The 26444-nt window shown below is 54.5% G+C and overlaps 1 protein-coding gene across 1 annotated transcript in view; it reads left to right on the forward strand.

Moving 5' to 3' along the window:
• Positions 1–16505, forward strand: part of ilk (integrin-linked kinase) — a 284664-nt gene extending 268159 nt beyond the window's left edge. Inside the window, exons 11-13 of the mRNA XM_072477562.1 lie at positions 3964–4063; positions 13429–13559; positions 15210–16505. Of these exons, the coding sequence (XP_072333663.1) occupies positions 3964–4063; positions 13429–13559; positions 15210–15359 (381 nt within the window). The 3' untranslated portion in view covers positions 15360–16505. The remainder of the gene's footprint in view (positions 1–3963; positions 4064–13428; positions 13560–15209) is intronic.
• Positions 16506–26444: the final 9939 nt, after the last annotated feature.

A 26444-nucleotide genomic window follows, 5' to 3' on the forward strand; every position in this document is an offset into this window, starting at 1 on the left:
ACAGTCAGAGCGAGGTTAGTGGTGGGTTATCGAGGGAGCACAGTCAGAGCGAGGTTAGTGGTGGGTTATTGAGGGAGAACAGTCAGAGCGAGGTTAGTGGTCGGTTATCGAGGGAGCACAGTCAGAGCGAGGTTAGTGGTGGTTTATCGAGGGAGCGCAGTCAGAGCGAGGTTAGTGGTGGTTTATCGAGGGAGCACAGTCAGAGCGAGGTTAGTGGTGGTTTATCGAGGGAGCGCAGTCAGAGCGAGGTTAGTGGTGGTTTATCGAGGGAGCGCAGTCAGAGCGAGGTTAGTGGTGGTTTATCGAGGGAGCGCAGTCAGAGCGAGGTTAGTGGTGGTTTATCGAGGGAGCACAGAGCGAGGTTAGTGGTGGTTTATCGAGGGAGCACAGTCAGAGCGAGGTTAGTGGTGGTTTATCGAGGGAGCACAGTCAGAGCGAGGTTAGTGGTGGGTTATCGAGGGAGCACAGAGCGAGGTTAGTGGCGGTTTATCGAGGGAGCACAGTCAGAGCGAGGTTAGTGGTGGGTTATCGAGGGAGCACAGTCAGAGCGAGGTTAGTGGTGGTTTATCGAGGGAGCACAGTCAGAGCGAGGTTAGTGGTGGGTTATCGAGGGAGCACAGAGCAAGGTTAGTGGTGGTTTATCGAGGGAGCACAGTCAGAGCGAGGTTAGTGGTGGTTTATCGAGGGATCACAGTCAGAGCGAGGTTAGTGGTGGTTAATCGAGGGAGCACAGAGCGAGGTTAGTGGTGGTTTATCGAGGGAGCGCAGTCAGAGCGAGGTTAGTGGTGGTTAATCGAGGGAGCACAGAGCGAGGTTAGTGGTGGTTTATCGAGGGAGCACAGAGCGAGGTTAGTGGTGGTTTATCGAGGGAGCACAGAGCCAGGTTAGTGGTGGTTTATCGAGGGAGCACAGTCAGAGCGAGGTTCATAGCAATAGAACAAAGAAAAGTACAGCACAGGAACAGGCCCTTCGGCCCTCCAAGCCCGTGCCGACCATGTTGCTCGTCTAAACTAAAATCTTCCACACTTCCGGGGTCCGTATCCCTCTATTCCCATCTTATTCATGTATTTGTCAAGATGCCCCTTAAACTATCGTCACTATCGTCCCTGCTTCCACCACCTCCTCCGGTAGCGAGTTCCAGGCACCCACTACCCTCTGTGTAAAAACTTGCCTCGAACATCTCCTCTAAACCTTGCCCCTCGCACCTTAAACCTATGCCCCCTAGTAATTGACCCCTCTACCCTGGGGAAAAGCCTCTGACTATCCACTCTGTCTTTGCCCCTCATAATTTTGTAGACCTCTATCAGATCGCCCCTCAACTCCTTCGTTCCAGTGAGAACACACCGAGTTTATTCAACCGCTCCTCATAGCTAATGCCCTCCATACCAGGCAACATTCTGGTAAATCTCTTCTGCACCCTCTCTAAAGCCTCCACATCCTTCTGGTAGTGTGGCGACCAGAATTGAACACTATACTCCAAGTGTGGCCTAACTAAGGTTCTATACAGCTGCAACATGACTTGCCAATTCTTATACTCAATGCCCCGGCCAATGAAGGCAAGCATGCCGTATGCCTTCTTGATGACCTTCTCCACCTGTGTTGCCCCTTTCAGTGTCCTGTGGACCTGTACACCTAGATCTCTCTGACTGTCAATACTACAGCTGACTCAGCTTTTCAGAGACAAAGGAAGAATGTGAAAGCAACAGTGCCGGGGGATTGGATAGTTAGGGGAAGGACTGGCGTTTGTGTGGCCATGGGTTTGTCTCCAGGATGGTGTGTTGCCTCCTTGATGCCAGGGTGAAGAATGTCATTGAGCGGCTGCAAAGAGGGGAGGGTGAACACGGTGCAAGGCCAGTGGAAACAGGGATGTGGGCCTGCAGGCAGAGTGCAGGAAGCTAGCAAGGAAACTAGCAGGCAGCATTTCAAAGGTAGTAATCTGTGTTCCTCCTGGTCCAGTGTACAAGTGAGTATAAATAGAGAAGGAGGATGGAGCAGACAAATGCATGGCTGTAGAAATGGCGCAGGGGGGAGGAATTTTGATTCCTCCGACATTGGGACCATCTCCTAGGGGAGCTGGTACTTGGACGGGGCAGAAAGGTAAATATCTGTGGATAGGATGGAGAAGCTGGGGTACTCCTCCTTGGAGGACACGGTGAGGAGAAGATTTACTGAGAATTACATCAAACTTACAGCAACAAACAGGCCATTTGATTCCAATGATAGATATGCTCAAACTCACGATGGGCCTGGACAGAATAGACAGAGAAGATCCCCTCCCATTGGTGGAAGGGTTGAGAACCAGGGGACATCAATTTAGAGATTGGCAAAAGAACAGGCGGTGACTTGCGATAAACCTTGTTCGCACACCAACATGTGGTTAGGATTTCAAATGCCTGGTTTGAGAATGTGGAGCAGACAGATTTAATCGTGAGTTAGAAGAGAATTGGCAATTTTCGAAGGGGAATAACCGTGTACATAGAACATAGAACATACAGCACAGAACAGGCCCTTCGGCCTACGATGTTGTGCCGAACCTTTATCCTAGATTAATCATAGATTATCATTGAATTTACAGTGCAGAAGGAGGCCATTCGGCCCTTTGAGTCTGCACCGGCTCTTGGAAAGAGCACCCGACCCAAACTCAACACCTCCACCCAACACCAAGGGCAATTTTGGACACTAAGGGCAATTTATCATGGCCAATCCACCTAACCTGTACATCTTTGGACTGTGGGAGGAAACCGGAGCACCCGGAGGAAACCCACGCAGACACTGGGAGGATGTGCAGACTCCGCACAGACAATGACCCAAGCTGGAATCGAACCTGGGACCCTGGAGCTGTGAAGCAATTGTGCTATCCACAATGCTACCGTGCTGCCCTTAAGAACAAATAAATCTACACTATATAATTTTACCGTAATCCATGTACCTATCCAACAGCTGCTTGAAGGTCCCTAATGTTTCCGACTCAACTACTTCCACAGGCGTGCATTCCATGCCCCCACTACTCTCTGGGTAAAGAACCTACCTCTGACATCCCCCCTATACCTTCCACCTTTCACCTTAAATTTATGTCCCCTTGTAATGGCTTGTTCCACCCGAGGAAAAAGTCTCTGACTGTCTATCTATTCCCCTGATCATCTTATAAACCTCTATCAAGTCGCCTCTCATCCTTCTCCGTTCTAATGAGAAAAGGCCTAGCACCCTCAACCTTTCCCCCTCAACCTTTCCCCGTAAGACCTACTCTCCATTCCAGGCAACATCCTGGTAAATCTCCTTTGCACCTTTTCCAAAGCTTCCACACCTTCCTAAAATGAGGCGACCGGAACTGCACACACTACTCCAAATGTGGCCTTACCAAGGTTTTGTACAGCTGCATCATCACCTCACAGCTCTTAAATTCAATCCCTCTGTTAATGAACGCGAGCACACCATAGGCCTTCTTCACAGCTCTATCCACTTGAGTGGCAACTTTCAAAGATGTATGAACATAGACCCCAAGATCTCTCTGCTCCTCCACATTGCCAAGAACTCTACCGTTAACCCTGTATTCCGCATTCATGTTTGTCCTTTCAAAATGGACAACCTCACACTTTTCAGGGTTAAACTCCATCTGCCACTTCTCAGCCCAGCTCTGCATCCTATCTATGTCTCTTTGCAGCCGACAACAGCCCTCCTTACTATCCACAACTCCACCAATCTTCGTATCGTCTGCAAATTTACTGACCCACCCTTCAACTCCCTCATCCAAGTCATTAATGAAAATCACAAACAGCAGAGGACCCAGAACTGATCCCTGCGGTACGCCACTGGTAACTGGGATCCAGGCTGAATAGGACGAGTGGAAATGGTTGGTGACTGCTACGAGGCTGAATCAATTTCATTTTGATTCTGAAACATGAACAGGAGCCTTTTCTCTCTCAGTTCAGCCACATTTATTATTTCATGTTTTGTGATGAGCAGATTGATGAGGATATGACAGCTCGAATCAGCATGGCCGACGTCAAGTTCTCCTTCCAATGCCCAGGGAGAATGTACTGCCCAGCCTGGGTAGCTCCAGAAGGTAAATATTCCCCTTGCCTCTTTATTGCTCTTCACTGAACCATCGACAACAATACGACTACATCAACAAGCAGTGCAATAACAACATGCACACTCCGAAAGCTGAATATCCAGATTAGAGACACCATTCAATATCAGGATCAAACCAATCCAGATCAGATTAACTGTCACATATACAGATTAAACAAAATCACAGTTGGACATGCGGATCAGAATAATTCACTGTTAGATATCCGGATCAGACTAATTCACTGTTGGATATCCGGATCAGACTAATTCACTGTTGGATATCCGGATCAGACTAATTCCCTGTTGGATTTTCGGATCAGACTAATTCACTGTTGGATATCGGGTTCAGACTAACTCACTGTTGGATATCCGGATCAGACTAATTCACTGTTCGATATCTGGATCAGACTCATTGTCAGAATCCGGATCAGACTAATTCCCTGTTGGATATCCGGATCAGATCAATTCACTGTTGGATATCCGGATCAGACTAATTCACTGTTGGATATCCGGATCAGACTGGTTGTCAGAATCCGGATCAGACTAATTCACTGTTGGATATCCGGATCAGACTAATTCCCTGTTGGATATTCGGATCAGACTAATTCCCTGTTGGATATTCGGATCAGACTAATTCACTGTTGGATATCGGGATCAGACTAACGCACTGTTGGATATCGGGATCAGACTAATTCCCTGTTGGATATCCGGATCAGACTAATTCACTGTTGGATATCCGGATCAGACTAATTCACTGTTGGATATCGGGATCAGACTAACTCACTGTTGGATATCCGGATCAGACTAATTCACTGTTGGATATCCGGATCAGACTAATTCCCTGTTGGATATCCGGATCAGACTAATTCCCTGTTAGATATCCGGATCAGACTAATTCACTGTTGGATATCCGGATCAGACTAATTCACTGTTGGACATCCGGATCAGACTCGTCGGAATCCGGATCAGACTAATTCACTGTTGGATATCCGGATCAGACTAATTCCCTGTTGGATATTCGGATCAGACTAATTCACTGTTGGATATCCGGATCAGACTAATTCCCTGTTGGATATCCGGATCAGACTAATTCACTGTTGGATATCCGGATCAGACTAATTCCCTGTTGGATATCCGGATCAGACTAATTCACTGTTGGATATCCGGATCAGAATAATTCACTGTTGGATATTCGGATCAGACTAATTCACTGTTGGATATACGGATCAGACTAATTCCCTGTTGGATATCCGGATCAGACTAATTCACTGTTGGATATCCGGATCAGACTAATTCCCTGTTGGATATCCGGATCAGACTAATTCACTGTTGGATATCCGGATCAGACTAATTCCCTGTTGGATATTCGTATCAGACTAATTCACTGTTGGATATCCGGATCAGACTAATTCACTGTTGGATATCCGGATCAGACTAATTCACTGTTGGATATCCGGATCAGACTAATTCACTGTTGGATATCCGGATCAGACTGATTCACTGTTGGACATCCGGATCAGACTCGTCGGAATCCGGATCAGACTAATTCACTGTTGGATATCCGGATCAGATCAATTCACTGTTGGATATCCGGATCAGACTAATTCACTGTTGGATATCCGGGTCAGACTAATTCACTGTTGGATATACGGATCAGACTAATTCACTGTTGGATATCCGGATCAGATCAATTCACTGTTGGATATCCGGATCAGACTAATTCACTGTTGGATATCCGGATCAGATCAATTCACTGTTGGATATCCGGGTCAGACTAATTCACTGTTGGATATCCGGATCAGACTCACTGTCGGAATCCATATCAGACTAATTCACTGTCGGAATCCGGATCAGACTAATTCACTGTTGGATATCCGGATCAGATCAATTCACTGTTGGATATCCGGATCAGACTAATTCACTGTTGGATATCCGGATCAGACTAATTCACTGTTGGATATCCGGATCAGACTAATTCACTGTTGGATATCCGGATCAGATCAATTCACTGTTGGATATCCGGATCAGACTAATTCACTGTTGGATATCCGGATCAGATCAATTCACTGTTGGATATCCGGATCAGACTAATTCACTGTTGGATATCCGGATCAGACTAATTCACTGTTGGATATCCGGATCAGATCAATTCACTGTTGGATATCCGGATCAGACTAATTCACTGTTGGATATCCGGATCAGATCAATTCACTGTTGGATATCCGGATCAGACTAATTCACTGTTGGATATCGGGATCAGACTAATTCACTGTTGGATATCCGGATCAGACTAATTCACTGTTGGATATCTGGATCAGACTAATTCACTGTTGGATATCCGGATCAGATCAATTCACTGTTGGATATCCGGATCAGACTAATTCACTGTTGGATATCCGGATCAGACTAATTCACTGTTGGATATCCGGATCAGACTAATTCACTGTTGGATATCCGGATCAGACTAATTCACTGTTGGATATCCGGATCAGATCAATTCACTGTTGGATATCTGGATCAGACTAATTCACTGTTGGGTATCCGGATCAGACTAATTCACTGTTGGATATCCGGATCAGAATAATTCACTGTTGGATATCCGGATCAGACTAATTCCCTGTTGGATATCGGGATCAGACTAATTCACTGTTGGGTATCCGGATCAGACTAATTCAGTGTTTGATATCCGGATCAGACTAATTCACTGTTGGATATCTTGATCAGACTAATTCACTGTTGGATATACGGATCAGACTAATTCCCTGTTGGATATCCGGATCAGACTAATTCACTGTTGGATATCCGGATCAGACTAATTCCCTGTTGGATATACGGATCAGACTAATTCACTGTTGGATATCCGGATCAGACTAATTCACTGTTGGATATACGGATCAGACTAATTCCCTGTTCGATATCCGGATCAGACTAATTCACTGTTGGATATCCGGATCAGACTAATTCCCTGTTGGATATCCGGATCAGACTAATTCACTGTTGGATATCCGGATCAGACTAATTCACTGTTGGATATCCGGATCAGACTAATTCACTGTTCGATATCCGGATCAGACTAATTCACTGTTCGATATTCGGATCAGACTAATTCACTGTTGGATATCGGGATCAGACTAACTCACTGTTGGATATCCGGGTCAGACTAATTCACTGTTGGATATCCGGATCAGACTCACTGTCGGAATCCATATCAGACTAATTCGCTGTCGGAATCCGGATCAGACTAATTCCCTGTTAGATATCCGGATCAGATTCACTGTCGGATATCCGGACCACTTTCACTGTCAGATATCCGGATCAGATTCACTGTCGGATATCCGGATCAGATTCACTGTCCGATATCCGGATCAGATTCACTGTTGGATATCCGGATTAGACTCACTGCCGGATATCTGGATCAGATTCACTGTCCGATATCCGGATTACACTCACTGCCGGACATCCGGATCAGAATCACTGTTGGATATCCGGATCAGATTCACTGTCAGATATCAGGATCAGATTCACTGTCGGATATCCGGATCAGATTCACTGTCCGATATCCGGATCAGATTCACTGTCCGATATCCGGATCAGAATCACTGTTGGATATCAGGATCAGACTCACTGCTGGATATCCGGATCAGATTCACTGCCGGATATCTGAATCAGAATCACTTTCTGATATCCGGATTAGACTCGCTGTCGATATCGGGATCAGACTCACTGTCGGATATCGGGATCAGACTAATTCATAGCAAGAGAATTTTTACATTTATCTTTAATGTTCTTTGCAAGTTTAATCTGATACTCTATTTTCCCATTTAATCAACCTCTTAGCCCTCCTTTGCTGAATCCTGAAGTGCTTCCAATCCTCAGGCTTGCTGCTTTTTCAAGCAACTTCCCCAGCAACACTCTTGAGAACTTCAACATATCAAAGCAGGAGGTGGCACGTTGGCGCAGTGGTTAGCACTGCTGCCTCACGGCACCCAGGACCCGGGTTTGATCCCATTCTCGGGTCATTGTCCGTGTGGAGTTTGCACATTCTCCCCGTGTCTGCGTGGGTCTCACCCCCACAACTCAAAGATGTGCAGGGTAGGTGGATTGGCCTCGCTAAAGTGCCCCTTAATTGGAAACAAAATAATTGGGTACTCTAAATTTATTTTTAAAAAATATATCAAAGGAGGCAGTGTTGAGTATGCTAAATTGCATTAAGGTAGACAAGTCCCCAGGGCCGGAGTGTGGCGACTAGGGGCTTTTCATAGTAACTTCATTGCAGTGTTAATGTAAGCCTACTTGTGACAATAATAAAGATTATTATTATGAGGTATCATTTCAGTCAACCTACATTGCACTCCCTCCAAGGCCAAAATATGCTTCCCCAGGTGTGGTGCCCAGAACTGCTCAGAGTGAATGAAATGAGTGGGGTCCAACCAGGGTTTTATACAGCTGCAGTTTCATTGTATAATACCAAATCTAGGATAGCATGTTCCTCAGTTGGTTCCTCAACAAGCTAGTTTAAAAATCCATCTCGTACACACCCGAGGAATTCATCCACCACATTATTTTGGCTAATTTGGTTTGCCTAATCTATATATAGATTAAAGTCACTCGTGATTATTGTAGCACCCTTGTTACATGTATCTCTCATTTCCTGTTCAATGCCATCCCTCCCGTACCACTGTTTGGAGACCAATAGACAACTCCCACTAATGTTCCCATCCTGTATTGCTTCTTAGCTCCACACAGACTAATTCAACATCTGTTCTGAACCAATGTCCATTCTCATCATTGCACTGGTTTCATCTTTAACGAACAGCACCACCCCACCACCTCCTTTTTGTCTGTCCTTAAATATTGAGTAGCTTTGGATATTCAATTTAAATTTTTTTTTAATTTATGGGATGTGGATGTCGCTGGTTAGGCCGGCATTTATTGACCATCCCTAATTGCCCTTCAGAAGGTGGGGGTGAGCTGCCACTGTGCTGTTAGGGAGGGAGTTCCAGGACGTTGCCCCAGTGACAGTGAAGGAGCGGCCGATATATTTCCCAGTCGGTGGTGACCAGCCATGTCTCCGTAATCTCACTCATATCATACCCATTTATACCAATTTGTGTTGTTAATTTGTCCACCTTATTGTGAATGCCCCGTGATTCAGATCCAGAGCCTTCAGACTTGTCTTTTTAACATTTGTAAACATTTTATTTATACAATGGTCCTATTTTCTGCTGGCCTTTGTTTCCTCTGCCTTCCACTTTTCTGTCTTTTATTTCTATCTTTGTTTTCCACATTGGAACATAGAACATAGAAAAATCCAGCACAGAACAGGCCCTTCGGCCCACGATATTGTGCCGAACTTTTGTCCTCGATTAAGAACAAATTAATCTACACCCCATCATTCTACCGTAATTCATGTACCTATCCAATAGCCGCTTGGCGGTCCCGAATGTTTCTGACTCAACTACTTCCACAGGCAGTGCATTCCATGCCTCCACTACTCTCTGGGTAAAGACCTACCTCTGACATCCCCCCTATATCTTCCACCATTCACCTTAAATTTATGTCCCCTTGTAATGGTTTGTTCCACCCGGGAAAAAGTCTCTGACTGTCTACTCTATCTATTCCCCTGATCATCTTATAAACCTTTATCAAGTCGCCTCTCATCCTTCTCCGTTCTAATGAGAAAAGGCCTAGCACCCTCAACCTTTCCTCGTAAGACCTACTCTCCATTCCAGGCAGCATCCTGGTAAATCCCCTTTGCACCTTTTCCAAAGCTTCCATAGCCTTCCTAAAATGAGGCGACCAGAACTGCACACAGTACTCCAAATGTGGCCTTACCAAAGTTTTGTACAGCTGCATCATCACCTCACGGCTCTTAAATTCAATCCCTCTGCTAATGAAAGCTAGCACACCATAGGCCTTCTTCACAGCTCTATCCACTTTAGTGGCAACTTTCAAAGATCTATGAACATAGACCCCAAGATCTCTCTGCTCCTCCACATTGCCCAGAATCCCACCGTTAACCTTGTATTCCGCATTCATATTTGTCCTTTCAAAATGGACAACCTCACACTTTTCAGGGTTAAACTCCATCTGCCACTTCTCAGCCCAGCTCTGCATCGTATCTATGTCTCTTTGCAGCCGACAACAGCCCTCCTCACGATCCACAACTCCACCAATCTTCGTATCGTCTGCACATTTACTGACTCCCTCATCCAAGTCATTAATGAAAATCACAAACAGCAGAGGACCCAGAACTGATCCCTGCTGTACGCCACTGGTAACTGGGCTCCAGGCTGAATATTTGCCATCCACCACCACTCTCTGACTTCTATCGGTTAGCCAGTTCGTTATCCAACTGGCCAAATTTACCACTATCCCATGCCTCCTTACTTTCTACATAAGCCTACCATGGGGAACCTTATCAAATGCCTTACTAAAATCCATGTACACTACATCCACTGCTTTACCTTCATCCACGTGCTTGGTCACCTCCTCAAAGAATTCAATAAGACTTGTGAGGCAAGACCTACCCCTCACAAATCCGTGCTGACTATTCCTAATCAAGCAGTGTCTTTCCAGATGCTTAGAAATCCTATCCCTCAGTACCCTTTCCATTACTTTGCCGACCACCGAAGACTAACTGGCCTGTAATTCCCAGGGTTATCCCTAGTCCCTTTTTTGAACAGGGGCACGACATATGCCACTCTCCAATCCCCTGGTACCACCCCTGTTGACAGTGAGGACGAAAAGATCATTGCCAACGGCTCTGCAATTTCATCTCTTGCTTCCCATAGAATCCTTGGATATATCCCGTCAGGCCTGGGGGCCTGGTCTATCCTCAAGATTTTCAAAATGCCCAACACATCTTCCTTCCTAACAAGTATCTCCTCGAGCTTACCAATCTGTTTCACACTGTCCTCTCCAACAATATGGCCCCTCTCATTCGTAAATACTGAAGAAAAGTACTCGTTCAAGACCTCTCCTATCTCTTCAGACTCAATACACAATCTCCCGCTACTGTCCTTGATCGGATCTACCCTCGCTCTCGTCATTCTCATATTTCTCACATATGTGTAAAAGGCCTTGGGGTTTTCCTTGATCCTACCCGTCAAAGATTTTTCATGCCCTCTCTTAGCTCTCCTAATCCCTTTCTTCAGTTCCCTCCTGGCTATCTTGTATCCCTCCAATGCCCTGTCTGAACCTTGTTTCCTCAGCCTTACATAAGTCTCCTTTTTCCTCTTAACAAGACATTCAACCTCTCTTGTCAACCATGGTTCCCTCACTCGACCATCTCTTCCCTGCCTGACAGGGACATACATATCAAGGACACGTAGCACCTGTTCCTTGAACAAGTTCCACATTTCACTTGTGTCCTTCCCTGACAGCCTGTGTTCCCAATTTATGCACTTCAATTCTTGTCTGACAACATCGTATTTACCCTTCCCCCAATTGTAAACCTTGCCCTGTTGCACGTACCTATCCCTCTCCATTACATTCTCCCCGTGTCTGCGTAGATTTCACCCCCACAACCCAAAGATGTGCAGGTTAGGTGGATTGGCCATGCTAAATTGACCCTTAATTGGAAAAAAAATAATTGGGTACTCTAAATTTATAAATAAAAGATAAATTTCTATCTTTGTTTTCCTCTCTTGTGTCTCCCACTCAGGTTCCCACCCCCCTGCCACTCTCGTTTGAACCCTCCCCAACACCACAGTAATTACTCCTGTGAGGATATTGGTCATAGTTGTGGTGGTTGGAGGTCAATCATCTCAGTCCCAGGACATCACAGCAGGAGTTCCTCAGGGTCGTGTCCTCGGCCCAACCATCTTCAGCTGCTTCATCAATGACCTCCCTTCCATCATAAAGTCAGAAGTGGGGATGTTTGCGATGACTAAACAATGTTCAGCACCATTCGCGACGACTCAGATAATGAAGCAGTCCCTGTCCAAATGCAGCAAGACCTGGACAATATCCAGGCTGGGCTGACAAGTGGCAAGTTACATTCGTGCCACATGAGTGCCAGGCGATGACCATCTCCTACAAGAGAGAATCTAACCACCGCCTCTTGACATTCAATGGCATCACCATCGCTGAATCCCCCACAATCAACATCCTGGGGGTGACCATTGACCAGAAACTGAACTGGACCCAGCCACATTAATACTGTGGCTACCAGGACAGGTCAAAGGCTGGAAACCTACAGCGAGTAACTCGCCTCCTGACCCCCCAAAGTCTGTCCACCATCTACAAGGCACCAGTCAGGAGTGTGATGGAATACTCTCCACTTGCCTGGATGAGCGCAGCTCCAACAACACTCAAGAAGCTCAACACCATCCAGGACAAAGCAGCCGCCTGATTGGCTCCCCTTCCACAAACATTCAAACCCTCCACCACCGACGCACAGTGGCAGCCGTGTGTACCATCTACACGATGCACTGCAGTATGGAGACACTTCTTCACACAAAGAGTGGTGAGCCTGTGGAATTCATTACCGCAGGAAGTAGTTGACGCTAAAACATTGAATATATTCAAGAGGCGGCTGGATATAGCACTTGGGGAGAATGGGATCAAAGGCTATGGGGGGAAACCAGGACTAGGCTATTGAGTTGGATGATCAGCCATGATGGTGATGAATGGCGGAGCAGGCTCGAAGGGCCAAAAGGCCTCCTCCTGCTCTTATCTTCTTTGTATCTATGTAACTCGCCAAAGTTCCTTCGACAACACCTTCCAAACCCACGACCATCTAGGAGGACGAGCAGCAGCAGATACCTGGGAACCCCACCACCTGGAGGTTCCCCTCCGAGTCACTCACCACCCTGACTGGAAATATATCGCCGTTCCTTCACTGTCGCTGGGACAACATCCTGGAACTCCCTCCCTAACAGCACAGTGGGTGTACCTACACCTCAGGGACTGCAGCAGTTTAAGAAGGAAGCTCACCTCCACCTTCTGAAGGGCAGCTAGGGATGGGCAGTAAATGCCGGCCTGACCAGCAACGCGCACTTTCCGCAAAAGTGAATTTTTAAAAAAGTTCTACTGGAATGGAACTGCTCCAGCTCGCACAGGTCCAATCTTCCCCAGAATCGGTCCAATGTCTCGGGAATCTAAATCCATCCCTCCGACACCATCTCTCCAGCCACACATTGATCTCATCTGTTTGCCTCTTGCTGCTCATGGTGAATTAACACTGGAGCACTCTGTCAAACTCTCATTACCTTGCTCTCTGGCCCGTGGTCTGGCTCAATGATCTGTCTGGGTTGTGTCACAGGTCAAATTGTTCTTCTGTAGTTTGTTGGTGCTCAGTCAGGAGTAGTTCGAATGCAGCTTGTCCTGACAGCTTCCCTTTTCTCAACCCAGCTCTTCAGAAAAAGCCGGAAGAGATAAACAGGCGATCGGCGGACATGTGGAGCTTTGCAATTCTCCTGTGGGAGCTGGTGACCCGGGAAGTTCCGTTTGCAGATCTCTCCAACATGGAGATCGGAATGAAGGTAACTTTTCCTCACCTGCCGACTGAGAGCTCTCCAAGGGAAAAAGATTTAACACCCTGCTCCCACCTCTCCCAACACGAGGACAAAGGAGTGTTACGTAGTCTGGTGTCCTACAGAAATCAACGGTTTAATTCATGAAAATAGGCTTCAGAAATTTGTCTTTTATTTCTTTGAGTTGACAAGGCTGAAGGACTGACCTGTTGGAGGTGCAAAAAAAGGTGTCGACCATGGTCGAGTGGGAAACACCCAAATCTCGGAGCCATTTCATGGGATCAAATCCTGTTTCCGAAAATTGAAATCAAAATCCAGGTTGAAATTCCCATTGTGACAGAGTGGAAATAGCACTGTCAGAGGGTCAGTACTGAGGGAGTGCCGCACTGTCAGAGGGTCAGTACTGAGGGAGTGCTGCACTGTCAGAGGGTCAGTACTGAGGGAGTGCCGCACTGCCAGAGGGTCAGTACTGAGGGAGTGCCGCACTGTCAGAGGGTCAGTACTGAGGGAGTGCCGCACTGTCAGAGGGTCAGTACTGAGGGAGTGCTGCACTGTCAGAATGTCAGTTCTGAGGGAGTGTCGCACTGCCAGAGGGTCAGTTCTGAGGGAGTGCTGCACTGTCAGAGGGTCAGTACTGAGAGATCACTGCACTGTCTGAGGGTCAGTACTGAGGGAGTGCTGCACTGTCAGAGGGTCAGTACTGAGGGAGTGCTGCACTGTCAGAGGGTCAGTACTGAGGGAGTGCTGCACTGTCAGAGGGTCAGTACTGAGGGAGCGCTGCACTGTCAGAGGGTCAGTACTGAGGGAGCGCCGCACTGTCAGAGGGTCAGTACTGAGGGAGTGCTGCACTGTCAGAGGGCCAGTACTGAGGGAGTGCCGCACTGTCAGAGGGTCAGTACTGAGGGAGCGCCGCACTGTCAGAGGGTCAGTACTGAGGGAGTGCCGCACTGTCAGAGGGTCAGTACTGAGGGAGTGCTGCACTGTCAGAATGTCAGTTCTGAGGGAGTGTCGCACTGCCAGAGGGTCAGTTCTGAGGGAGTGCTGCACTGTCAGAGGGTCAGTACTGAGAGATCACTGCACTGTCTGAGGGTCAGTACTGAGGGAGTGCTGCACTGTCAGAGGGTCAGTACTGAGGGAGTGCTGCACTGTCAGAGGGTCAGTACTGAGGGAGTGCTGCACTGTCAGAGGGTCAGTACTGAGGGAGCGCTGCACTGTCAGAGGGTCAGTACTGAGGGAGCGCCGCACTGTCAGAGGGTCAGTACTGAGGGAGTGCTGCACTGCCAGAGGGTCAGTACTGAGGGAGTGTCGCACTGCCAGAGGGTCAGTTCTGAGGGAGTGCTGCACTGTCAGAGGGTCAGTACTGAGAGATCACTGCACTGTCTGAGGGTCAGTACTGAGGGAGTGCTGCACTGTCAGAGGGTCAGTACTGAGGGAGTGCTGCACTGTCAGAGGGTCAGTACTGAGGGAGTGCTGCACTGTCAGAGGGTCAGTACTGAGGGAGCGCTGCACTGTCAGAGGGTCAGTACTGAGGGAGTGCTGCACTGTCAGAGGGCCTGTGTTATGAGTCCTTTGTTCCCTTAAAGTGCTTTCTTTCAGATGTGCTGTTAAAATAATTAAAGAATATTTGAAGTTTTTAACCAGTTGGCTGTGGTTTTGCAGGTGTCTCTGGAAGGTTTGCGACCCACCATCCCTCCTGGCATCTCCCCTCATATCTGCAAACTGATGAAGATCTGCATGAACGAGGATCCAGCTAAAAGACCAAAGTTTGATATGATTGTGCCTATCATGGAGAAGATGCAAGACAAGTAGATAAAGAGGGAGTGGCAGGATTTCTGTCCCCTTTACCCTCAACCTGTCAGCCTTAAAGCTTCCAGCAACCTCACACAGCCCCCGCAGGACTATCCCACCATGGGGACTCTCACTGCCCCAGAACTCTAACTTGGAGTATCAGAAACCTGTTACTGTCTCCATTGGTTTACAGCGAGTGTCTCTGTTGCTGCCTTTTCTCTGCCTATTCTATATTGACGGGAACTTTGTTATTCCTTGGAGGAGGCCTTCATTATCATCCAGTCTGGTGACGGGAGGCTTAAAATCAAATTGAGTGGAGTCCTGCAAGCTGATCCCTGGTTTAGAGGAGAAATCAGACAGGCCCCAACGAGGCTCCTGCTCCAGATCACTTTCCAGTGCTTGCCCCTGCCTGTCAGTCCAGGGTCACTGTCCAGTGCTTGCCCCTGCCTGTCAGTCCAGGGTCACTGTCCAGTGCTTGCCCCTGCCTGTCAGTCCAGGGTCACTGTCTCAATGTCTCTGCCGCTCCAGCGTGATGCAGGTTCCTGTTTTCAATATTGTAAAAGATCGACATTCGTAAAGATCACCTCCAAACATCTGCTTTATCGCTCATTGTTCTCTTAACCTGGGTGTGCTGTAACTGTACCTGTGGAAACGTCATCGAACCTCCTCTCTCCCAGTCACTGCCGCCCGCCCGTATCTCCTCTGGGACTGAATTTGACCACAGGTTCCAGAGCGTGAACGGTCAAGGTCTGACCTCTCCTCCCTGTCAGACAGGACCCCTTGGCAGTTATAAACTTACAATCAGATCAGGGTTGGACTGGGAGACATTCCCAATGTTCCAGTGCCGCTGTGCTTCCCTGAGCAATTCTTGCTATTTACATCCTCTGTTCGCTGGTGTATGTGTGGGAAATGTGAACACCCTCGTCCCGTGCTCGGACCTGTGCAATGGTCCATCTTCACTAACTCCTCTACCCACTGTTGCCACCTACTGGATCCTGAACACACTACTGTTGCGTCCTTGGGCTCGGCAGCATTACCCAAACGGAAATGCTAACCATTTATATAATTTATATAACACTTATATTTCTGATTATTATTACAAGTCACTGCTGTTGGATTGAAAATGTAACTTTATGGACTTTGCATTAAAGACAAATTTCCAAGTTATGGCATTGTATTGGCACATCTCACTGTTGCATATCCAGAACTTGAAACTCTTCAAAGACAGACACTTTGAAAGTTACCTGATGTCCAAGGCATTGACAGAACTCCCCTTCTGACCTTCCAATTATTTCACGAGATTGAATCCATCAAATCCCTCCAGTGCAGAGGAAAGCCATTCGGTCCATCGAGTCTGCACAGACCCTACCTCGGCCACTCTCCCACCCTAATCTCTGTAGCCCTACTTAATCTACACATTTGTTTTGGACACTTAAGGGCAATTTATCACGGCCAGTCCACCTAACCTGCACATCTTTGGACTGTGGGAGGAAACCGGAACACCCGGAGGAAACCCACGCAGACACGGGGAGAACGTGCAGACTCCGCACAGACAGTGACCCAGCGGGGAATCGAACCTGGGACCCTGGAGCTGTGAGGCAGCAGTGCTAACCACTGTACACGTTGCCGCCCCTCATTTTGGGTCTTCGATGGGGCTGTTCATGATCTGCACGTACAAATCCAGTTGGAGGTAAGGCTGTTGGTAAACTCTGCCTTTTATGTAATACTGTACTGACTATACAGAATCCAGACTCAGTCTGGGCTCCACATAGAACTATCCCTCTCCATGCTCGAGTCATGTGACCTTACATCACTCATGATGCAGACCGTGGGTGAACTTTATTATTTTTGAAACAAGTGCTGGCTCAGCTGAGAAACTGTCAGCTTGCTGGCTGCACAGGCGCCATTTCTTGGTGGATAATCCAGCATTTGACTTCCAGTGACCTGGGAGGTCGCATGAAAGGTGGATCTCTCCTAGAAACCTCTTTACATAATCGGTGCAGGAGGAGGCCATTCGGCCCTTCGAGCCTGCTCTCCCATTGAATGTGATCCTGTCTGATTGTGCAAATTCAGTATCCCACTCCTGCTCTCTCTCCACCCCCCTTGATCCATTTAGCCCCAAGGGCCACGTCCAGCTCCCTCGTGACTATCTCCAGCGAACCGGCCCCAGCAGCTTTCTGTGGGAGAGAATTCCACAGTCACAGCTCTCTGAGGGAAGACGTTCTTCCTCATCTCCGTCCTGAATAGCTGACCCCTTATTCTGAGGCTGTGACCCTTTTGTGAGAGGCCACGAAGAATCCAGCACAGGTTTGTAGAATGGAAAGAAATAATTTTATTTACAATTACATATGTGCAACAGCAGCAGCATTTCATCAACTTCCCCAAGGCAATTTCCTCACTAATAAGGATTTCCTTCACTTCCTCCTTCATGCTCGACCCCGCCCTCTGTCCCAGAACCCCGCCCTCTGTCCCAGAACGCCGCCCTCTGTCCCAGAACCCCGCCCTTTGTCCCAGAAACCCACCCTCTGTCCCAGAAACCCGCCCTCTGTCCCAGGTCCCCGCCCTCTGTCCCAGGTCCCCGCCCTCTGTCCCAGGTCCCCGCCCTCTGTCCCAGGTCCCCGCCCTCTGTCCCAGGTCCCCCCCCTCTGTCCCAGGTCTCCCCCCCCCCTCTGTCCCAGGTCTCCCCCCCCTCTGTCCCAGGTGTCCCCCCCCTCTGTCCCAGCACCCCCCCCCTCTGTCCCAGCACTCCGCCCTCTGTCCCAGGTCCCCGCCCTCTGTCCCAGGTCCCCGCCCTCTGTCCCAGGTCCCCGCCCTCTGTCCCAGGTCCCCGCCCTCTGTCCCAGGTCCCCGCCCTCTGTCCCAGGTCCCCGCCCTCTGTCCCAGGTCCCTGCCCTCTGTCCCAGGTCCCTGCCCTCTGTCCCAGCACCCCGCCCTCTGTCCCAGCACCCCGCCCTCTGTCCCAGCACCCCGCCCTCTGTCCCAGCACCCCGCCCTCTGTCCCAGCACCCCGCCCTCTGTCCCAGCACCCCGCCCTCTGTCCCAGGTCCCCGCCCTCTGTCCCAGGTCCCCGCCCTCTGTCCCAGAACCCCACCCTCTGTCACAGCACCCCGCCCTCTGTCCCTGGTCCCCGCCCTCTGTCCCAGCACCCCTCCCTCTGTCCCAGAACCCCGCCCTCTGTCCCTGGTCCCCGCCCTCTGTCCCTGGTTCCCGCCCTCTGTCCCAGGTCCCCGCCCTCTGTCCCAGCACCCCTCCCTCTGTCCCAGCACACCGCCCTCTGTCCCAGCACCCCGCCCTCTGTCCCAGCACCCCGCCCTCTGTCCCAGCACCCCGCCCTCTGTCCCAGCACCCCGCCCTCTGTCCCAGCACCCCGCCCTCTGTCCCAGCACCCCGCCCTCTGTCCCAGAACCCCGCCCTCTGTCCCAGCACCCCGCCCTCTGTCCCAGCACCCCGCCCTCTGTCCCAGCACCCCGCCCTCTGTCCCAGCACCCCGCCCTCTGTCCCAGCACCCCGCCCTCTGTCCCAGGTCCCGGCCCAGGTCCCCGCCCTCTGCCCTAGAACATTAAAAAAAATATTAATTTAGAGTACCCAATTTATTTTTTCTAATGAGGGACAATTTAGCGAGGCCAATCCACCTTGAGTGGCTGCAGCTGCTCTCTCTATCTCTGTTGCTGTTGAATTGCCGGGAGGAAGGAGAGAGGAGAGAGGGAAGGAAAAACAACAACAGGAAGGTGGGAGTAAAGCCCCTTTGGACTGTTTGCTGGGCCCCTCCCGGGGTGAAGATGTCTTCCACCAGCAGGGAGGAGGCTGGTTCCATTGGGTGGTCGTTCTAGGGTGGAGCACGCACTGTTTTTTGCTGGGCCCCCTCCTGGGCTGAAGATCCCCAATCCTCCCGCCCTCCAGCTTCACCCGGAGTCTCTCACGTCGGGCACCATTCCATCTCCGGTGCCCCACCCTCCTGTGTCGCTGACCTCCTCCCACCGTGCTCCTTGTTCGCTCTTCTCTTCCCTGCTTTGCTCCCCTGTATACCTTCCAGGGGGAGAGTCCTTCTACCTCGCCCTTCCCCTGACAACCCCCTTCCCACTATCTATTTCTTCAATTAAATTCCAACGCGACAAAGCCCACATTGGGGTGGGTGGGGCACTTGCCCTGTGGCCACTCCACCTACGGCAGTGGCGGGGCCGACCAGAGCCGCCTATTCCGGGGCGGTAGCCTCTTCGGCCTCCCCTGCCCCCACAGCCCCGCCACCTTTCCGGTTGCTGACCCGAAAGCTGGGCGTAAAGTACTACGCACACCCCACCGTCACCGTCGTGCGTTCGCGCGATGGCCGGGTCGTCGGCCTCTCGGGCATTGTGGCCGCCTCTCCAATGTACGGGAAAGTCATGTTCTTCCTGAGGGCTGAGGGTGGTTCACCTCGTCCTTGAAAAGGGGCTCGGGGTGGACGGGACCTACGTGGCAGTAGACCGTCCTGAGGCCACTGCCAAGTGGGTCATATTGTCCCTACCGAGGTCCTCCTCCCCCACCTCCAACTACTCAGGGAGGTTCGTTCTGAGGTAGCGCCGCTCCCTCTCGGCCCTCCTCAGGCACATCTACTCGTTCCGGCGCCAGGCTTCCACCCGCTTGGCCCGGGAGGAGGTATTGGGGGGGATTCGAGGTCTCCCATCTTGGGGAGATCTTCCGCATCTTCTGGTCTGCAGATGGCGTGCGGTGCCACGCCTGCAAGAAGGTGGGGCACTTGCGGAAGAACTGCCCCGGTTCCAAAGCCACCACTGACACCAAGGCTGCTGCGAGTGGTACCGCGGCCCCTCCCCTCCATTGGCATTACCACCCCGACCGTGCCGGAGCCGACTGGCCAATCAGCTGCCAGCGTGCAGTCATCACCAGGCTGCAAGGCGGGAATCGACTCCAGATACGCCCCCGGCCCATCACCCTGCAAACCCCCCGCCCCATCACCCTGCAAACCCCCCGCCCCGCAAACCCCCCGCCCCATCACCCTGCAAACCCCCCGCCCCGCAAACCCCCCGCCCCATCACCCTGCAAACCCCCCGCCCCATCACCCTGCAAACCCCCCGCCCCATCATCCTGCAAACCCCCCACCCCATCACCCTGCAAACCCCCCGCCCCATCACCCTGCAAACCCCCCGCCCCGCAAACCCCCCGCCCCATCACCCTGCAAACCCCCCGCCCCGCAAACCCCCCGCCCCATCACCCTGCAAACCCCCCGCCCCATCACCCTGCAAACCCCCCACCCCATCACCCTGCAAACCCCCCGCCCGGCAAACCCCCCGCCCTATCACCCTGCAAACCCCCCACCCCATCACCCTGCAAACCCCCCGCCCCGCAAACCCCCCGCCCCATCACCCTGCAAACCCCCCACCCCATCACCCTGCAAACCCCCCACCCCATCACCCTGCAAACCCCCCACCCCATCACCCTGCAAACCCCCCACCCCATCACCCTGCAAACCCCCCACCCCATCACCCTGCAAACCCCCCACCCCATCACCCTGCAAACCCCCCGCCCCGCAAACCCCCCGTCCCATCACCCTGCAAACCCCCCACCCCATCACCCTGCAAACCCCCGGCCCCATCACCCTGCAAACCCCCCGCCCCATCACCCTGCAAACCCCCCGCCCCATCACCCTGCAAACCCCCCGCCCCATCACCCTGCAAACCCCCCACCCCATCACCCTGCAAACCCCCCACCCCATCACCCTGCAAACCCCCCGCCCTATCACCCTGCAAACCCCCGGCCCCATCACCCTGCAAACCCCCCACCCCATCACCCTGCAAACCCCCCACCCCATCACCCTGCAAACCCCCCACCCCATCACCCTGCAAACCCCCCACCCCATCACCCTGCAAACCCCCCGCCCCGCAAACCCCCCGCCCTATCACCCTGCAAACCCCCCACCCCATTACCCTGCAAACCCCCCGCCCCATCACCCTGCAAACCCCCCGCCCCATCACCCTGCAAACCCCCCGCCCCGCAAACCCCCCGCCCCATCACGCTGCAAAGCCGCCACCCCATCACCCTGCAAACCCCCCGCCCCATCACCCTGCAAACCCCCCCGCCCCATCACCCTGCAAACCCCCCGCCCCATCATCCTGCAAACCCCCCGCCCCATCACCCTGCAAACCCCCCACCCCATCACCCTGCAAACCCCCCGCCCCATCACCCTGCAAACCCCCCGCCCCATCACCCTGCAAACCCCCCACCCCATCACCCTGCAAACCCCCGGCCCCATCACCCTGCAAACCCCCCGCCCCATCACCCTGCAAACCCCCCGCCCCATCACCCTGCAAACCCCCGGCCCCATCACCCTGCAAACCCCCCGCCCCATCACCCTGCAAACCCCCCGCCCCATCACCCTGCAAACCCCCCGCCCCGCAAACCCCCCGCCCCATCACCCTGCAAACCCCCGCCCCATCACCCTGCAAACCCCCCACCCCATCACCCTGCAAAGCCCCCGCCCCATCACACTGCAAACCCCCCACCCCATCACCCTGCAAACCCCCTGCCCCGCAAACCCCCCGCCCCATCACCCTGCAAACCCCCCGCCCCATCGCCCTGCAAACCCCCCACTCCATCACCCTGCAAACCCCCCGCCCCATCACCCTGCAAACCCCCCACCCCGTCACCCTGTAAACCCCCCACACCATCACCCTGCAAACCCCCCACCCCATCACCCTGCAAACCCCCCGCCCCATCACCCTGCAAACCCCCCGCCCCATCACCCTGCAAACCCCCCGCCCTATCACCCTGCAAACCCCCCGCCCCATCACCCTGCAAACCCCCCACCCCATCACCCTGCAAACCCCCGGCTCCATCACCCTGCAAACCCCCCGCCCCATCACCCTGCAAACCCCCCGCCCCATCACCCTGCAAACCCCCCGCCCCGCAAACCCCCGCCCCATCACCCTGCAAACCCCCCGCCCCATCACCCTGCAAACCCCCCGCCCCGCAAACCCCCCGCCCTATCACCCTGCAAACCCCTCACCCCATCACCCTGCAAACCCCCCACCCCATCACCCTGCAAACCCCCCGCCCCGCAAACCCCCCGCCCCATCACCCTGCAAACCCCCCGTCCCATCGCCCTGCAAACCCCCATCCCATCACCCTGCAAACCCCCCGCACCATCACCCTGCAAACCCCCTGCCCCATCACCCTGCAAACCCCCCGCCCCATCACCCTGCAAACCCCCCACCCCATCACCCTGCAAACCCCCCGCCCCGCAAACCCCCCGCCCCATCACCCTGCAAACCCCCCGCCCCATCACCCTGCAAACCCCCATCCCATCACCCTGCAAACCCCCCACCCCATCACCCCGCAAACCCCCCGCCCCATCACCCTGCAAACCCCCCGCCCCATCACCCTGTAAACCCCCCGCCCCATCACCCTGCAAACCCCCCGCCCCATCACCCTGCAAACCCCCCGCCCCATCACCCTGCAAACCCCCCGCCCCATCACCCTGCAAACGCCCCGCCCCATCACCCTGCAAACCCCCCTCTCCATCACCCTGCAAACCCCCCACCCCATCACCCTGCAAACCCCCCACCCCATCACCCTGCAAACCCCCCGCCCCATCACCCTGCAAACCCCCGGCCCCATCACCCTGCAAACCCCCCGCCCCGCAAACCCCCCGCCCCATCACCCTGCAAACCCCCCACCCCATCACCCTGCAAACCCCCCACCCCATCACCCTGCAAACCCCCCGCCCCATCACCCTGCAAACCCCCCGCCCCATCACCCTGCAAACCCCCCGCCCCGCAAACCCCCCCGCCCCATCACCCTGCAAACCCCCACCCTATCACCCTGCAAACCCCCGCCCCATCACCCTGCAAACCCCCCGCCCCATCACCCTGCAAACCCCCCGCCCCATCACCCTGCAAACCCCCCGCCCCATCACCCTGCAAACCCCCCACCCTATCACCCTGCAATCCCCCCGCCCCATCACCCTGCAAACCCCCCGCCCCATCACCCTGCAAACCCCCGCCCCATCACCCTGCAAACCCCCCGCCCCATCACCCTGCAAACCCCCCGCCCCATCACCCTGCAAACCCCCCACCCTATCACCCTGCAAACACCCCGCCCCATCACCCTGCAAACCCCCCACCCCATCACACTGCAAACCCCCCGCCCCGCAAACCCCCCGCCTCATCACCCTGCAAACCCCCCGCCCCATCACCCTGCAAACCCCCCGCCCCATCACCCTGCAAACCCCCCACCCCATCACCCTGCAAACCCCCCGCCCCATCACCCTGCAAACCCCCCACCCCATCACCCTGCAAACCCCCCGCCCCGCAAATCCCCGCCCCATCACCCTGCAAACCCCCCGCCCCATCACCCTGCAAACCCCCCACCCCGTCACCCTGCAAACCCCCCGCCCCATCACCCTGCAAACCCCCCACCCCGTCACCCTGCAAACCCCCCGCCCCATCACCCTGCAAACCCCCCACCCCGTCACCCTGCAAACCCCCCGCCCCGTCACCCTGCAAACCACCCGCCCCATCACCCTGCAAACCCCCCGCCCCGCAAACCCCCCGCCCCATCACCCTGCAAACCCCCCGCCCCGTCACACTGCAAACCCCCCACCCCTTCACCCTGCAAACTCCCCGCCCCATCACCCTGCAAACCCCCCGCCCCATCACCCTGCAAACCCCCCGCCCCATCACCCTGCAAACCCCCCACCCCATCACCCTGCAAGCACCCGGCCCCATCACCCTGCAACCCCCCGCCCCATCACCCTGCAAACCCCCCGCCCCATCACCCTGCAAACCCCCCGCCCCATCACCCTGCAAACCCCCCGCCCCATCACCCTGCAAACCCCCCGTCCCATCACCCTGCAAACCCCCCGCACCATCACCCTGCAAACCCCCTGCCCCATCACCCTGCAAACCCCCCGCCCCATCACCCTGCAAACCCCCCACCCCATCACCCTGCAAACCCCCCGCCCCGCAAACCCCCCGCCCCATCACCCTGCAAACCCCCCACCCCATCACCCTGCAAACCCCCCATCCCATCACCCTGCAAACCCCCCACCCCATCACCCCGCAAACCCCCCGCCCCATCACCCCGCAAACCCCCCGCCCCATCACCCCGCAAACCCCCCGCCCCATCACCCTGTAAACCCCCCGCCCCATCACCCTGCAAACCCCCCGCCCCATCACCCTGCAAACCCCCCGCCCCATCACCCTGCAAACCCCCGCCCCATCACCCTGCAAACGCCCCGCCCCATCACCCTGCAAACCCCCCTCCCCATCACCCTGCAAACCCCCCACCCCATCACCCTGCAAACCCCCCACCCCATCACCCTGCAAACCCCCCGCCCCATCACCCTGCAAACCCCCCGCCCCATCACCCTGCAAACCCCCGGCCCCATCACCCTGCAAACCCCCCGCCCCGCAAACCCCCCGCCCCATCACCCTGCAAACCCCCCACCCCATCACCCTGCAAACCCCCCGCCCCATCACCCTGCAAACCCCCCGCCCCATCACCCTGCAAACCCCCGGCCCCATCACCCTGCAAACCCCCCGCCCCGCAAACCCCCCGCCCCATCACCCTGCAAACCCCCCGCCCCATCACCCTGCAAACCCCCGGCCCCATCACCCTGCAAACCCCCCGCCCCGCAAACCCCCCGCCCCATCACCCTGCAAACCCCCCGCCCCATCACCCTGCAAACCCCCGGCCCCATCACCCTGCAAACCCCCCGCCCCGCAAACCCCCCGCCCCATCACCCTGCAAACCCCCCACCCCATCACCCTGCAAACCCCCCGCCCCATCACCCTGCAAACCCCCCACCCCATCACCCTGCAAACCCCCGCCCCATCACCCTGCAAACCCCCCGCCCCATCACCCTGCAAACCCCCCGCCCCATCACCCTGCAAACGCCCCGCCCCATCACCCTGCAAACCCCCCGCCCCATCACCCTGCAAACCCCCCACCCTATCACCCTGCAATCCCCCCCGCCCCATCACCCTGCAAACCCCCCGCCCCATCACCCTGCAAACCCCCGCCCCATCACCCTGCAAACCCCCCGCCCCATCACCCTGCAAACCCCCCACCCTATCACCCTGCAAACACCCCGCCCCATCACCCTGCAAACCCCCCACCCCATCACACTGCAAACCCCCCGCCCCGCAAACCCCCCGCCTCATCACCCTGCAAACCCCCCGCCCCATCACCCTGCAAACCCCCCGCCCCATCACCCTGCAAACCCCCCACCCCATCACCCTGCAAACCCCCCGCCCCATCACCCTGCAAACCCCCCACCCCATCACCCTGCAAACCCCCCGCCCCGCAAATCCCCGCCCCATCACCCTGCAAACCCCCGCCCCATCACCCTGCAAACCCCCCACCCCGTCACCCTGCAAACCCCCCGCCCCATCACCCTGCAAACCCCCCACCCCGTCACCCTGCAAACCCCCCGCCCCATCACCCTGCAAACCCCCCACCCCCCGTCACCCTGCAAACCCCCCGCCCCGTCACCCTGCAAACCCCCCGCCCCATCACCCTGCAAACCCCCCACCCCGTCACCCTGCAAACCCCCCCACCCCATCACCCTGCAAACCCCCCCGCCCCATCACCCTGCAAACCCCCGGCCCCATCACCCTGCAAACCCCCCGCCCCGCAAACCCCCCGCCCCATCACCCTGCAAACCCCCCACCCCATCACCCTGCAAACCCCCCGCCCCATCACCCTGCAAACCCCCCGCCCCATCACCCTGCAAACCCCCCGCCCCGCAAACCCCCCCGCCCCATCACCCTGCAAACCCCCCGCCCCGTCACCCTGCAAACCCCCCACCCCTTCACCCTGCAAACTCCCCGCCCCATCACCCTGCAAACTCCCCGCCCCATCACCCTGCAAACCCCCCATCCCATCACCCTGCAAACCCCCCGCCCCATCACCCCGCAAACCCCCCGCCCCATCACCCCGCAAACCCCCCGCCCCATCACCCCGCAAACCCCCCGCCCCATCACCCCGCAAAACCCCCGCCCCATCACACTGCAAACCCCCCGCCCCATCACCCTGCAAACCCCCCGCCCCATCACCCTGCAAACCCCCCGCCCCATCACCCTGCAAACCCCCCGCCCCATCACCCCGCAAACC

The sequence above is a fragment of the Scyliorhinus torazame genome, chromosome 15 (genome assembly GCF_047496885.1).
Source record: "Scyliorhinus torazame isolate Kashiwa2021f chromosome 15, sScyTor2.1, whole genome shotgun sequence".
Taxonomy (NCBI): Eukaryota; Metazoa; Chordata; class Chondrichthyes; order Carcharhiniformes; family Scyliorhinidae; genus Scyliorhinus; species Scyliorhinus torazame.